This window comes from Tympanuchus pallidicinctus, unplaced genomic scaffold, assembly GCF_026119805.1.
Source record: "Tympanuchus pallidicinctus isolate F22 unplaced genomic scaffold, pur_lepc_1.0 scaffold2, whole genome shotgun sequence".
NCBI classification, from domain to species: domain Eukaryota; kingdom Metazoa; phylum Chordata; class Aves; order Galliformes; family Phasianidae; genus Tympanuchus; species Tympanuchus pallidicinctus.
Window position 1 is genome coordinate 23,278,673 of NW_026294721.1, and position 16,397 is coordinate 23,295,069.

Sequence of the window (16,397 nt, forward strand, 5' to 3'; positions counted from 1 at the left end):
GAAGAAGGAAAATTAAACCAGTAGAGGAAAACAACCTTTTCTATACTTAATGTATGCCATTCAGTGAAAAAAACTTTTGAGACTTTAACTTGAATTTAACTACTGAAGTTCTAAAGTGAAGACGACATGGATTTTCAGAAGGCTGGAACTAATATTAGAATTTATAATAGCAGAATTAAAAGTTCTGGTTGGTAGGGAGTTCGGGTTACCTACAGAAATGAAGTAAGGAAGGATCCCTGGACTAGAAAAAAATATAAAAGAAGGAAATGTTAAAGGGATGTTTAAGGTTATATTGCAAATCGACAGCATTCTAGCTAACGATATATTGTCATTTTGAAGGGGTGGTAGGAATCCCGAAAATCTACTTTCTAAAAAACCACCCACTTTATTGGAGGCTGTAGTGTGACTTTTTTTTTTTTCTTCTTCTTATTTTAATGTTTCAAGGTAAATTTTACCACTTTCAGAGATTCTATTTAGATTTGTTCAGACAATTGCATTTTTATCACACTCTGCTCTTGTTTTGTTTTGATTTTTGTTTTAATGAAACCATTGAACTTTTGTGATTCATTTTTTGAATGTTATCTTACTCTGTTTCAAAACTCACTGTATTTCCCTACTTACTTTAGCATTCTGTGTTTGCACGTAATGAGCTGACCTGTTCATGTCCATACTGAAGTTCGTTTTCATTTAAATCTACCAGGAATGGACAGAAGTATGTTTTATTTGTTTTATAAAAAGCAAAAACAAGAACTTATGCCCTACTGACTTTTCAGAATAGGAATGAGAAGTGTGGAGAATAAATATTGGCTATCTGTGCATAAGTGAATCACACCGCTTAAGCAAATAAAGCCTGGTATTAACAAATTTCTACTTTACTCCAGAAGCTTCTTTCCTCCTTCTGCCTTAGTTTTCAGAAATTGCAGAAAACACAAGATTTTGCATGTTTTTCAAGTAGTCAGTAGAAGCCTCTCCATTTCAAAGGCACAAATCATTTCCCTCAAGTTCAGCAGAATTATACGTGAAGTATTTCAATTTTACGCTCTAAAAGTTACTTTCTCTTAATTCACATGTAGCAATGAAAGCTGAGAACTGAACCTGAATAAAAATATACATTACCTCTTCAATAATTTCTTCAGCAATCATCTTACAATCCACAGACACAGTAACACTACCATTTTCTTCTCTTTAACCCTTTCCTCCTCAATATATCCATACCTTCCTCCAGCTGCTGCTGGTTGCTTTCACACAGGTAAAAGTCAGCCCACTTTAAAGTCTCACCACCCCATGTTATCTATAACCACAGGGAAGAGAAGGTGATTTGGTAATGTTCCTGTCTGGTGAGTACTGAAGCTCTTTTGTTCTCTCTCCCATGACTGTAAAAGCAGACCAGCTCCTTAATTTAGTATAATATTCAGTGGTATGAGTAGTCTCCCAAGCTAAAGCTCCTATCTCACAGCACCTACTGTAACACCTTTTTAAGATATTCAGTAGTGCAGCAGTTAAGAGTTGATTTGCCCAGATACAGGAAGTAAAGTTAACTTCATTGGCTACAACATGATCAAAAATTCTGGAAGCTCCTGTTTTAAAAGCAATCTGTTAGGAAGCCTCCAGCAGACAACCCTGGCTGATAAACCCTGCTGATCTCTATATTCTTCATGCTGACATATAAATTACTGTTAAATTACTGACCGCGTGCATCCAGAATTACATTCCAGTTCTACACTGGAAATTTATTCTATTAACCTTGTTCAGATTTAAGATAATTCCAATCCATGTTTACTGCAATATTGTATCATTGCATTTATCTATTTGTTCCTTAAGTTACATTAAAAAAATGATATGACACTCTGATCCAAGAATAACAGGAAAAATAAATTAAACCAGCATGTTAATCAGAATTTCACAGGTAGATTCCATGTGCAAGTCTCGGGTACTAGTGACCTGCATTTATTCACTCATGCCCTCTAAGTATTTAATATCAGCAAGTCTTATTTGAAATAAAAGAAGATTTCATGTGTTTGGCACATGCATTTCTGAAACAAGCTTTAAATTCACATACACAGAAGTTATACCATTAAATGGAAAGAAGGCCTATATTCACTGTTCCCTGCAGGATGCCTACATTCACTTAGCTGGCTGTTAGTCCTACAAGATTGCAATTTATGTGTAATCAATTTACTTATTTTCAATATTTCAGTAGTGAAATAACAAAGCAGACTCTTCTCCCACATGATATTGCTTGAATACAAACCAACCAAACTAAATGTGAAAATGAACCTTTTATGTAGTGTACACACTCTAAAACCATGCTGAAGCCCACAGGAACTGCATGCGGCTATTTAACATGGTTAACTGAGTGAATTTATATAGTCAGCCTATTTTTCTATATTAGTGTGTGATAAAAGTATTTTCAGTATATGATAAATGCCTCTTCTTTTGCTTGATTGTCTCTAGATATAAGACAGAGAGAAAACGGTCAGTGAATGAAGAAACAATTGCACCCAATAGAAGCAGTAGTAGCAGAGCTGGCTAATATGAGACAGCACCAGGCTTCTTGTGCAAACTGAAGAAATGCTTTTTGCATGCAGCTGAAAATTACACAGATGTTATTTATCAGAAAAAAAAAAAAAAAGGACTTGTACAGGTAACAGCATTTGAGGGTATCTGTTCTAAGAACGAAAAATCCTTCCAAAATCCTTCCTTATTAGGTAACCCAACATGTGACTGAGTACAGGCATGTTTGCAGTGGGGAGAGTTTTGTCTACATGGTATCATCCACAGAGAAATGCAGATTATTTGAACACTGTGAAGGGTGAAACACAAACTTCTCTTTCTCAAAGCCCAGTCAGTGAGGTTCAGAGAGTCCTTACATCTTGCTGGCATGAACTGAAGGTAAGAACTCTCACTAGGTCACAGAAAGACCTCAGCTACAGAAAACATAATCAAGCTACTCAAGTCCAAGAGCAGTTAAGCATGGGCCTCCATTAAACTATACAGTCAGAGCCCTTTGCCAACAACAAAGTTAAAAGTGAAGGGGATTTTCTACAGTTCTAATATTTACAATTATTTGTACATATGTACATATTTATATATTTATTCATACCTGGACAATGTGACAATAAAGGGATCATTAATTATTACAAATAAAACATTTTAAAAATGTATAGCTATATCATGAAAGAAACCTCTTTTATTGCTTGCCTTCCAGCCTTATGCTTATAATCACACTATTGCACACATCTCCATATTACATGGAAGATCTACATTTATATATAGATATATGAAAATAAGGATATTTTTATTTTAATTTTATGAGTAAAGTGCTCTTTAACTACTGTTGATGAAAAAGGCTTAATCTGAAAGTTTAATCAGAGGGACTTAAAGGGGTACACATCTTGTCCATAATTCTCCCTTTATTTTGCTGACTTCTTTATTTTGCTGATGTTAACTCTTTTAACTATTCATTCTATTCATAAAATGCATTTGTGACCTTGGCATCTATACAGTCACACAAAGTACAAAACAGAATCACATTAAAAGCAAAGAAAATGCAAGAAAATAAAACAACAAATAAAAGCAGTGTTTCTTTTTGTTGTTTTTAGCACATTTCCATGTCTTAAGATACTCTTTTATTTGATTTTAGAAATATTTTTACAACTTTATTAAACTCTGAACATACCTATTTTATGCACTATACTCAAGTACTGTACAAAACTGCAATAAATGACACTATACGACTACATATGTCTACTAGAAGACATCATCATAAAGGTGTATCTTTTTCTAACGGTCAACTAATAACTGCTAATGTATGTGTGAATCAAAATATTTTTGATTGGCTACATATACTAAATTCTAAATGGAGTACACAATTACTACTTACGTCATGATTTACCAGGCCTTTAGGGGCATAAAGAATCTTTGCAAAGGCTCAGATGAAAAACAATTTACTGATCAGTATTAAATGTTCATATAAAATTGCAAATGGCAGATCCAGTTCTGTTATATTCATATATATATATGAAATACAGGTGATACCTACTGATGATGCATGACCTTTTATTAGAAAAATAACATTCAAATCTTAGCAAAACCATTTCTAGTATACAAAGTTGTTGTAAATTTATGTCAGCGAAATGTAAATTTGCAATTTACAAAAGCAGCAGTAAATTTTATTCATATGGACAGTTTCCTGAACTTAAAACATAAATTCTTGTTTCCTGCGAAAACATTGCTTCCTGGGAAAAATGCAGGCAAATCGTTTAATGGCAGATTTTTTAATAACACTGAGCAAGGAAAAGAATGTATTATGTTACTGATATACTTAACCTTGAAAAATTTCTGAGTGCTTTTATGAACCTGACAATAATCTGACTAAGAATAAAGTCAAGAAGCAGAAAAATCAAGAAACAGAAAAATCCAACTTTGCTAAACCAGGTTGTCTGGCTCAACAACGTCAAATTAAGAAAACAGTAAAGAGTGAAAGTTGATTAATATTAGAAATCTGATCAACGCTTTTCTGTGAAATTAACTGTAGTAGTTTATTAACAACTTCAAACAGGACAGAAGTAAGAAACTTGTGGCTTTTGCAATATAGTAGCCTTTACTACCTCCTCAGCCTATCTAGTATCCAGAATTATTGTGAACAGAACTGTATGACCTCCGTACTCTTATGTACATGGGTACTGCTATTGTATGAAACAATTACACTCTTAAAAAAATCATTTTTAAATGACAATTCATTTCATTAAAGTAGAATTAGTTATTTATAGAAAAATATTTTAACTTTAAATTAAAAAAATACTGTTCCTAAATAATTATGTAGGATCATATCTTTATTTCTTCGTACGGAGAGAATATAATTCTGTATATTTGAATCCTAGTTTAACAGAGCTCCCCTGGGTATAACTTTTAAAGAGTTGGCTATTTTTGCCATGGGTGCTATCTGTTTACAAACCCATGAATTAACACTGTGTCCCTCCTTTGGAGATACACAGATAAGACATCTATATACACTCTGTACATAATGGTTCACATATTAGCAGTTATTAGTCGTAATGTACATAGAGGACAACCTATCTGATTAGAATGATGTTTTAAGTCCTTAGTGCAATTCAGGTTTTAGGTTGATGGTGCAAAGCCAAGTAAGACAGGCTCTCTGTTTAAATATGTAGCCCAGTACACTAAATTGAAAGTACCAAATAAGACTGGAAACACTATTCTAGACATTCTGTCAATTTTACTAACACTGTTGAATGTCTTCTTTGCTTCCTGTGGCTTCGCTTCTGGTTTTGCCTTGTTGGGTTCTGCAGTTGTAGCGCTCTTGGAGATGGTTGGTAGAACTGAGTCCTTGGTAATATTTGGAGCATAGTTGGCAACAGCCACTGCATAGGCATTGTTTTTCTTAATGACAGATGCTTTTTCTTTTTTCTATTAGAGACAGCATTAAGTTAAATAGTTAATGTATATTTGCCATATCAGACTTAGCATAATAAAAATTGCAAACGCAAAACAAACAATAAGTATATTAAAATAAATGTCAAGTATAACAGTGGTAAATTCAAATTTAAAGAAAAACATATCCTACCTGAAAAGAAGGTATAATATATCATCCCCAATAATTTCAGTAACAGTCTACATTTTTAAGCTATTATGTATTGTTCTTCATGCATTCAAAATACTGAGAAACCATCAGTAAATTAAACTTCACCTGCTATCATTTGAGAAGCAAAAAATTAGTATATCCTAATTTTAGGATACAAGTAAGAGTACTCTTTGTCAAAATAATTACTTTTCCTTTAGTAGCATTAGGGATTGGGATAGGACAAAATTATTTAATCAGAACAGTCTACTTTAACATTTTTTTCTGTGACACTAAAGTGATAAACTATAAATTCAACACAAATGTAGGAGTATTACCAGTTAATTTTATTCAGCAAGTAAGAAGTTATGTCTGCTTAAAATTTCTACATGTTGTCACATCTACCTTACTATCAATACCAGAAAATTAAGGCATGTTTGTGATTCCATGCGCTCTTTATAGTGAAGTGATCAAAATTTTGTAGAACAGCTGTTTGAATTAAAAGTTAATGTTTATATAACATTAGGGATAAATTTAAGAATTCTGAAAAACTTCCAATCTTCTAGATAAATTAGATGTTATTAATAGTTGTTGTGTGTAGGTGTATTCAGCTGCTTTTCTGATCCTTACTGACAAGTTAATATACGTAATATCTTCCTCTAATATTCTTCTCTTCTTCAAAACAACTGGATTAAATAATAATAAAGTTGTCAACTGATATCATATGGATTAAATTTTCTGAATGACTGGAGAAAGAGTTTTATCTGAGGAGTCATTAAATAAATTTGATAGCTCCCAATATAAAAAAAAAAACATGTCTCCCAATATAAAAAAAGAAAACATGTATGAGATAACTAAATCTGGATTATTGACACCAAACAACATTAGCTATACTTAGTGCAGGTATGAGCTAAATCTTAAATTTGTAATAGGACAAAAATCCTGTTGCCTTCAACAGGAGCTTTGCACACTAGTAAAGATTTTTCAGGCTTAATGTGATATAAAGTCATAGTTCAAAGACAAAAATGATCACATAGATGCCGCTTAAATAAAAGATGATAGAGTGTAACTGCCACCGAAGAAAATATTTTTATGGTTTAATGATTCTCAGTTTCAACTTTATGTTCTTGATATAGTATAAATATCTCCTTTTATTTTTGCGGATATACTATGTTGATAACAGTAATAATAAAATGCTCTATCAAGTCAACTTCTTTGTGAAGCATAACAATAAAGTATGCATCTCAAAGTCAGCTAAAGTCTCCAAACTGGTTTACACTGTTGAAGGTTAAAAGATCTGCAGCACATTTCAGCATAGCAGAGATACAGGAGCATAAGATTACTTTTTCAACAGTGAGTACGTACGCAAAGCAGGTAGGCACACAAAACATGTCTTATTCCTTCTATGCATAGGAGGCTAGCCATACTTTGATTTTCTGCATGCACCTTCAAAGCCAATTCTTGAAAGTTGTTCCAAGGTATAAAAGGAAAAATTGAGGCTTAAGTTTTCACACAAAAAAAAAAAAAAACAAAACAAACAAACAAAAAAAAAAAACCAACCAACCTACAGTTATAATTTATCTTGCAGCTCAAATATAGTTTGAGACCCCTGGCTTGCACATCCAGATAAAAAACTTTTCACTGCCTTGTCTAAACACTTTCTCTTACTACATAAAATAGGAATAGACTATTTTCTTAATCATAAAATGTTGCTTCCTAGGAATTCTTCTGGGCTTTAATATGCTACTAAGGTTCATATATTGCTGAAGCTTGCATCACATCTCTAAAAGCAGAGATAGTAGTCACAATTAATAGAGATCACAATAACACTCTTGCATTTTTTGTGGAATAAAATTATACTCCCATAACCTATTTCCTGAAAAAATAAGGAATACAAAATAAATAGGTTGCTCTCAAAGTAATGTTCCTATTTATATCTATGGAAACTACAACAGATACAAAGAGCACAACAGGACTGTTTGAGCAAATTCTCAGCTACAGAACACTGTTTTTCAACACAGTAACCACCATTAACTATGCATTTTCACCTGCAATGAACAAAAACTTTTGTGCTGCACTCATACAAATCTGAACCAGTGGAGATGGCTCACTGTTGCTGTTGCCACTGCTGAAATGCATCACTCACCACCTCACTAAACTCACATTGTTTGATCTCCATAAACATTTAGCAAGTGTCCATGAATGTCAGTGGGTGCCATTTTTTAACATAAGGAGGAATTCAGTGACATAACTTTACTTCATGCATACTTCCATGTCAGACATCATTTTGTTAGGCTGCCCCACTGCTGCAACTTTCACATGGCAAGAAAATTTAACAGGATATTGATGGGAAGATTGAACCTCTACACTGCCATTCTGCCAACATGACCCTTTAATGTCATGGGCCATAATAATAATATAGGAGGCACTACTTTCAGAGCAAGCCTTGTGTGTTGAATTTAGATTCTTAGCAGACAGTGTTTGGTACAGTGCAGGGAAGCTTGTCTCAAAGTGAAAACGCAACTGAACAAGATTTCGCCCAGATGCTTCACAACTCCATCAGATTTTACAAAATATTTATAAAATTAAATAAATATAAGCAAAGAATATAGAGTTCCTAGGGTTTGTTTGTTTGATGATTTCCTTTACTCTGGTTTAAAGCATGCAGTTAAGACTTGCCCTGAAAGAAATTAGCAGGCAACCCAGACAAGGGCCAGTCATTTAATGAAATTCATTCTGTTTTGTATTGTGTACAGCTAGATGGCTAGGACCTTGTGACACAGTGTGGTCACAAGCTACAGGATAATAATCCTGTCACCTCACCAGGCTTTCTTGTTAACTGCTGTGAGCTTCCTCCACTTTCCTCAGAAACATTATCAAAAGGTTACTGTCACAAGAATAAGCTATTGTAAGCTGATAATGGGGAAGAAAATATATTAAACACTGCTAAAAATTGAAGTAGCCTCATTTTGAGAAAGAAAAATTCTTATATAGCTTTTCCTTACATATTAAATGATATGGATTAAAGAAATGATCAATTGATAACTATGGCATGAAAATATGCAGATACATACACATGTATACATACATGTATATTGCACATATTCAGGAAGCCCAGATAAAACTTTTTTTCATGTCACTAATGACATTACTCACCTCAAACGCAACGATTAGTGAATGATCTGATTGTACAGTAAGACCGGATATTTTTGGTTAGCAACTTCTCAGAATCTATGTATGATTTATGTTTCAAAGTGATTCAAAGATAAAGGTGCTAGTTAAGCTCCAATATGATTAAGAAAATTACTTCTAGAAGTTTTAAATAGTATTCTCATTCCTACCTTATTCATCCTTTATTTTCCCTCACCTGTCAGTGTCTTTTCTTATGATTTAAAGATCATGTGTTTTCTAGTAATAGCCAACTTAAAAAAAGTATCATAGTTGTTTACTACTCTTGATTAGAAGTAGGGCTATTCCTTTAGGACTTACCTTATCATTCACTACACTTTTTCCATCCCAGGCCCATCCTCGTTTTGTGAAATAATTTACAGTTGCAAATTCAATTAGTGCAGAGAATACAAATGCATAACAAACAGCAATAAACCAATCCATAGCTGTTGCATATGCTACTTTGGGGAGTGAATTTCGAGCACTGATGCTCAGTGTTGTCATTGTCAACACAGTAGTAACTCCTGTAAGGGGATAAAAAAAAAAAAAAAAAAAAAAAAACACCAACAATTTTACTTGGATTTTGAATGTTAAAGTACAAAACAAAACAAAGTGAAAATTTGTTTATCTAAGGTGGCGTCGTACTAAAGGCAGTGTCTGGAGTCGTTTTGAAGAATTTAAGTCCAAGATCATTATTTAAAAGTCAGTGTTTAAATTTAATTTAAAACTGTTTACAGATCTCTTTATTTACAGATACTCTTTTACACCCTTTTTTCTTTGGTATTTTAATAAGAAAAGTTTTATACAGCTGCCTACCAAATACCTGTTTTTACTGCAATGGCTACAAGTCTGGCATTCATCTTTCCAACAGTATATAAAATCTGACACTCTTTTCAGTAGAGATAATTAAATATATATGTTTTCAATTCAATTTCTTACCAATCAACCAATGACACAGTTGAAGACCTAAAGAGGTTAACTTTTCATTCAGATTTTCAGACAAGATTTTTTTCCTAGAAAACAGCATACTGATTTTAAGAGATTATTACAACAACTGTATATGATATGTGAGAAAATAAGACTTGATCCACGAGTGCTCTTCTTCATTGTAACAGTTGTTAAAAACACTTTACAATGCTTAATGAGAACCCAGCAGGAAGCCAGAAATTCTACAACAACAAAAAATAATCAGAAAAGGGATACTTCTGAAGGAAAGATTAGACCGTTATTCTGAATATTTTAGCATGAAGAAACTCACAGCCAGAAATGAAATCTTCATTCCTTAGGCAAATCAGTTCTTACACCCAAGGCTGAATCACACTTAGACAAACTAAACTATTCCCTTTGTGGCACACCATTACTTATGTTTCCAGAAAAAAAAGCAAGACAAAGTGAAATACTTAGCATAGATCAGCAAACTTGTACTTGATTGACAGGCTAAGGAGTTTCCACAGCAGTGAAATTAGTAACAGCTTCAACAACTGCAAACTCATAAAATTGTTGTCACAGGAGTCCCTACAGAAAAGTCACACTCCTTAAGTCAGATCCTCTGCTGTTAGCAATCTTTTACCTAGGTTCTGCAGGATCAACCTAGATGAGACTTTTCTTCTGCTAGAAGATAAACACTTTAACCTCCATGGAAGAGGGAAGAGAAGCAGCAGCTATACCTACTCAGACCTTTTCAGGCGTTGCAATTTCTATCATTCCTGTGAAGAATTTTCACCTCTGTGGTTGTTACAGAGGATGACAGAGCAAAGCTAAGTGGACTCAACCTGTGCTGCTCTCTCAATAAGTGCTTCCAGAGGTCATAATTCCAAAAGGAAGACAAGGCACAGAAACATCTGCTGATTCACTCAGTATCCACAAATTTAAGCAGACATAGTTCATTAATTGCTATTTTTTGGCCTGCACATATCAAAGAAGGGGATTTAGTCTGGAGTCAGTTGTGCTGTTGTTATCTAAAGCCTGTACAATGACAAGGAAGCACATTTTGTTGTATGGAAATGGGTAGACAATGTATTTTGTGAAGAATTTTTTCTCCTTTGACACGCAACATATGGCTTAATTATTTTCTGCACTTCAGGGAAAATGTAGTCTATCTATTCAAAATTATCACATGCAAATTTTAACACAGGTCTTGAGCTAGAGAGAAATAATTTTAATTACACAGAAGTACCAGTGAAGTGATTGTTTCTCAGAAATACAATGACCTTATCCATATGCAAATATATGCGGTTGATAAGGTAGTCTCCTGTTTAAGACCTACATTTTAGAATAAACTAAGCTTCTTGAAGATCCATTGTCTTCTTCAGAAATCTTAAGATTAACTGTTGACCTTTTTTAGTCTCAATTAAAACAACATGAATTTACATCGTGCATCTTGCTACCAGCTGACAATTTCTCTGCAAAGTTCAACAAGGCAAGCAACTTTGTGACTGTGTTTCAGTATATTGTCATACAGCTGGTATTTATTCCTTCATTCTCTAAATTTAAGCTAGCACATTCATTTAACCTGAATTGAATGGGAAAAAAAAAATATATGGAAAGTTTAGTCTGTGATACTCTGATCTTAGAAAACTCCAGAAATTTTCATTTCCTATTCTTCAGTCAAACAACAGATGATTTTGCATACTAGGTAACTTGAAACAACAGTAACTTCAAGTCATCTTTAAGAAAAAGGAATAAATGAAAATAACCTTTTCCCTATTGCTGCTTAGCAGTAACACTTATGAACTAAAGTTTTAATATAAAGCATTCTCCCTACAATAAGAGGCAATCAAAATATTAGAGGGAAACAATCTCCTACACTAAATCTGAACAGTCTAAATAATTTCAAAGGCTATGTAGTGACGGAATCTTACCTCACTATGATGAAGAAAGACTACACTTTATGTACAGGTTGAGAACTATCTTCTATAATTCCTCTCGTCCACACTGCCATCATATGATGGCACTGTGTCAGAAAAACAGGGGCAAGCACTATCTTATAAGATGCAACAAATACTCATCAGTTTGCTTTTAAAAAAGGTCAAGAAATGAAACCTTTAATAGATCATTTTGATAACATTTCTCTTCTCTTAATAAGATCAATCATTCTGTACTTGATGGCAAATATACTGTTGAGAAGGAAAGTTGTAGTAACACGAAGGTATATGCCTATGAATGCTAAAAAAAAAAAAAAAAAAATCTTTTAGCACTTCAGATTTATCCATTCAAGCTAAGAATGGAGCTGATTGCCTAGGATTTACAGTGGAGCTTTTGAAACCGCATCTGCTCACTGAATACAAGATATACATCTACAGGACTGTAAAATTGAACATCTCTCACTGACATTAAATTTGCATCTGTGAAAAATACCGGCTTTGACATGTTCTGGATCCCAGAATGCACAGATATTATTCAAGAATTGTTTAAAACTAGGCAGCTTCCTTTCAGCAAACAATGTCTATTGCTAAACAGTATAGGTAACAGCCAGACAATGACTGAAAAAGGAAACCCAAAATATACCTAACTGAAAACACAGTGAAATTGAAGGAGCTGGCACATACATAATGAAGTTAAATTCAGTGATGACGACTAGGCTCATGTTGATATATGTGTGCAAATTCAACCTATTCCTTAGCAAGGACAGGTTCTTTCAGATCCTAATTCTACTCCTTGTGTAACAAATTCATTTTCTAATTTGAACAGACTTAGTTGTCTAAATTATATCCTATCTGTATTGTATTGGAATGTAAATATCTCCTTTGAAAATGAATCCTACAAATCACAAAAAGGACATTCTGTAACAAAATAAGTACTTCAGCTTTTCAAATAATCTGCACAAAATCCTTAAGTTGTGTTTCAGATCTTAAAATACGCTGCTCTTTTCACAACTTCATCTTTTATCGCACTTGTTATATATAACAAAAAAAAGCTGATTTTTTTTTTTTTTAAGGTTAATTAGATCACTTAACCTGGTAAAAAAAAAAACTGAATAGGTTAATAAATACAAGAGAAAGTAATGTCTGATCTCTCTTTTATGGAAATAACTACTAATAAATTTTACTACAGTTTAAAAGGTTGGGGCACTAAACAAATGCAGATAAGCTCTGGAAATAGTGTGATATTAGAGTAATTTGACTACACACCATACTGTTTATGTGCATACGCATTACATGAGAATACAATACAAAACAACCAACAACCTACAAGCCAATTCCCAAAGCTGAATGGCAAGAGCAGTCTACTCCAGCTCCCACACAAGTCTCATATGATTATGCTTCCATTAACACACAAGCTACAGTCTTGGGATAGCACTGAGCTGGGAAGGCATTAGCTTGTTGGCAGCCAGCTCTGTCTCTAACCAAGTGCTACTGCTTATCATACATGCTTCCCATTGAATACCTCTTGAGTGTTATGTCTACGTTAACACAACTCCCCTACTAAGCAGCTATAGGATGAAAGTTCTGAGTGGAAGGTTATCTCTAAGGACACAAGATAAACTGTGGCCTCTGAAAGAAAGACAGACAGTTGAGGCTTCTTTTTTTTTAAAAGAAAATAGGACAAAAATACATGTATATACAGAACTGTTCAAAAGGCAGGGTCTACCTCATTCAATTCTCTTGTAAAAAATAACCACATAAGCAACCTGAACTTGTCTAAGGATCCTATTTCTGTATTTGCAGAATCAAAAAGCCTGTCTGTTTAAGGTCTAAATAGCTTTTTGTTTCAAAATGCATATTGATATAGATTCAGAAAAGTTACACCAAGAACAAACAGGGAAAGGGTTGTAGCAGAAGAATAAAATGAGAATAAAGTTTGAGTTCAGAACACTGCATATTGGAAGTGTACTAACAAAATAACACAGCTGTTATTTCAGTTCTTGCCTTGCTCACTTTGGGGATCATAGAATACACATCTTACTACATCTATTCTAATATCCTCATTCCTACCCTGAAGGAGTTAAAACAATACCTACTGTGCTAAGAAAGATGATTTCTTATTTTTCTGTGGCTTGCCTCGAATCTTGCAATTCAAATACATGTGATGTTTTTAAATGTTATGACCCATTGAAAATGAAGTGAAAATTCAATAACCTGCACAAGATTTGCTTTGCTAATATTGTTAATAATAAATGCAGAACAATAAAAACATTACTAAATGAAATAGATAGTAATCTTGCACTAAATGAAGAAATTATAAACCAGGCTTATTCCCTTTCATTAAAAACACAAACACTTTTCAAGTTTGTCTGTTATAGAAAACACATTCAATACTTATTTACTTAACAGTGATAAATTCTTTTTCTTCCAATAATTTAAAGATGAAACAATAGAGTATTAAGCCACTGTTCTTTTTGGACAGCTTAGGTCAAATATACTGAATAGATGCCATAAAGGAAAGGGATTAAGGAGCTCAACTATAAAAGAATACTCATCATATCAAGTCCATAATGTTAAACTACAGTTTGAAAGTACATCACAAGAGAAAATAGAAAGAATAATATCTTCTCTCAAACATAAAATACTAAGTGATATGTGGAGCTTTGAATAACTAGAGGTTACATTTCTTTGAAAGAGCAGTACTCAAACACTTAATCCTTCCCAGCACTTGGTAACTCTTAAGAAACTTCAAAAAAATCTCATCCATTCTTATAAATGATATATCAAAACTAATGCTTTCATCTTAATCATACTTTTAATATCTTTATAGTCAATGCAAAGATGAGTATCTTGCAAGAAACCACTTAATATAAAAATATTAAATATGATCAGTACAAATGTATAGTAAGCTCTCTTGCAAGTTTACACTTCATGCTGGAAGCACCTGATTTTACTATCTTAGCAGGATTTCTGTATAATTGGGTAGTGTCTAGCTGAAAGCAACACCCAAACAAACAACACCCTGAATGAATCCATGCAGCTCTGTCAGGATTAATTCAATGAACCAGAAAGCTTCAAGAAGCAACAGAGGAACTTTGTTATACAAGTGTGGATAACTTCACATTTTTGTAGCACATTTAGGCTGGAGACAAGAGGGCAATAGAAATCCCTGTGACAACTGCTGCCAGTAGGTATGGAGAAAGACTGGGGGATTCGCCTGGGGCTACATGATTAGAGCAACCATTAGCAGCTTACGCTGACAATCTCATTTGAAACAAAAAAATTAGAAAATAGCTCCTGCAGTGACATCCAACCCTGTGCAGAAGGCTAAGCATGTGGTACAACTGCTGCTCCATCAGGCAGAGACCAGATTCATCAGATGCTCAGTGCAAGCATCCAGGGTTTAAAGTGCCAGTCCAGGCTGGTCTCAGGTGGGGAATGAGGCTATAACTAGTGCTGAGGTGTATGCATGTTTGACAGAAATAAAATACTAGGATAGAAATTGTTATCTGCTCCCTATACCCATTGTGCTTAGTCAATATATTTTGGATTTTATGTCATGGGTGGCCTGGTTCTGCTCTTGTGGACATTCCACTCAGTTTTTCCAAGACATCCTGATACAGGCAAAATGATTACATCACATTGTTCATCAGTACATATTGTTCATTATCCAGAACACGCTTAAGTCTGATCCAATTAAATTTGCAGGCTGTTATACAGATATTATTTCTTTCCCCCAGATACAAGTTAAATAAAAAATAAAGACAGAACAAGAAAGATATATGCAGGAAGGGAGGTAAAGCTGCAGGAAAATTATCTTAGTGACTTGTTGCTGGTGATACTGTAACACTACATTTTAGGGAAAGAAGATGGAAGCTGTTTATAGACAAACCAGCTACAGTGTCCTAAAAGTATAGGAAATGGAACACAAAAGGACAAGGATGGAGGTATAGTATTTGCTATTGTACAAGGAAAGTGTAGGAAAAAATTCATTAAAAAGTGTGTTTTGATAAACGTAAGTGTACAAATTGACAGAAGAATTTGTAGAAAAAAATATTGTAACTGTCTGTTAAATGACTAGGAAAACATGGTAGAATTCTAGTGCCTCTAAAACTGCTGACCCGTTTCATCTGACTTCAATAAGGTTCATATTCAAACCTACAATTTTCATAATATGTTTTGTGGCATTTCCTCTACCAAGAGAGACTGTGAGTGCTTCGTTGTGCATGACTTATTTGAGTTTGGCGTATTTTTTGAAGACTGTGTGGTGTTTACTAATGATTAACCATAAGATTTTATACAGTATCTTTGGTAGCTGATTCCAAATAGGCATTATTTTTGTTGCACTTTTATCTTATTCTTTAAAAATCAGATTAGAAGAATTCTAAGTTGTATGTATTTAAAAAGACATTTGTTGCTTTGCTTTACTAAGGAAAAGAACAAAATCTTAATTTATGAAAAATGCTATCATACTTCACTACTAAAGCTATTCACTATCCTAAGGTACATTCCAGTTTGAATAAGTGAGAAAGATTTACTAGGCTCACAGAAAAAGATTTACTTTGAAGAACTGCAGTTTGCAAGTTTTAATGCATTCAAATAATTCAGGTCCTTAATTTGCTTAATTTACAAGCATACTTAGAAATGTACACATCTATTATGTATCAAAATGATTGAGTAATATCAGTGGAAGAAAGACATTTCAGAAAACAATGTAAATTAAATTTTAAATGGGAATTTCACAATTACATTCTATTTAATGGAAAATATTTTCACAGAAGAGA

The 16,397-nt window shown here is 33.6% G+C and overlaps 1 protein-coding gene across 4 annotated transcripts in view; it reads right to left on the reverse strand.

Moving 5' to 3' along the window:
• Positions 1-407: 407 nt before the first annotated feature.
• GABRA2 (gamma-aminobutyric acid type A receptor subunit alpha2) overlaps positions 408-16,397 on the reverse strand; it is a 55,457-nt gene continuing 39,467 nt past the window's right edge. For all 4 annotated transcript variants that reach the window (XM_052681941.1, XM_052681942.1, XM_052681940.1 and 1 more), the window contains 2 exons: positions 9,071-9,273; positions 408-5,430 (listed from right to left, as the gene is read on the reverse strand). In XM_052681941.1, the coding sequence (XP_052537901.1) occupies positions 5,122-5,430; positions 9,071-9,273 (512 nt within the window). In that variant the 3' untranslated portion in view covers positions 408-5,121. The remainder of the gene's footprint in view (positions 5,431-9,070; positions 9,274-16,397) is intronic.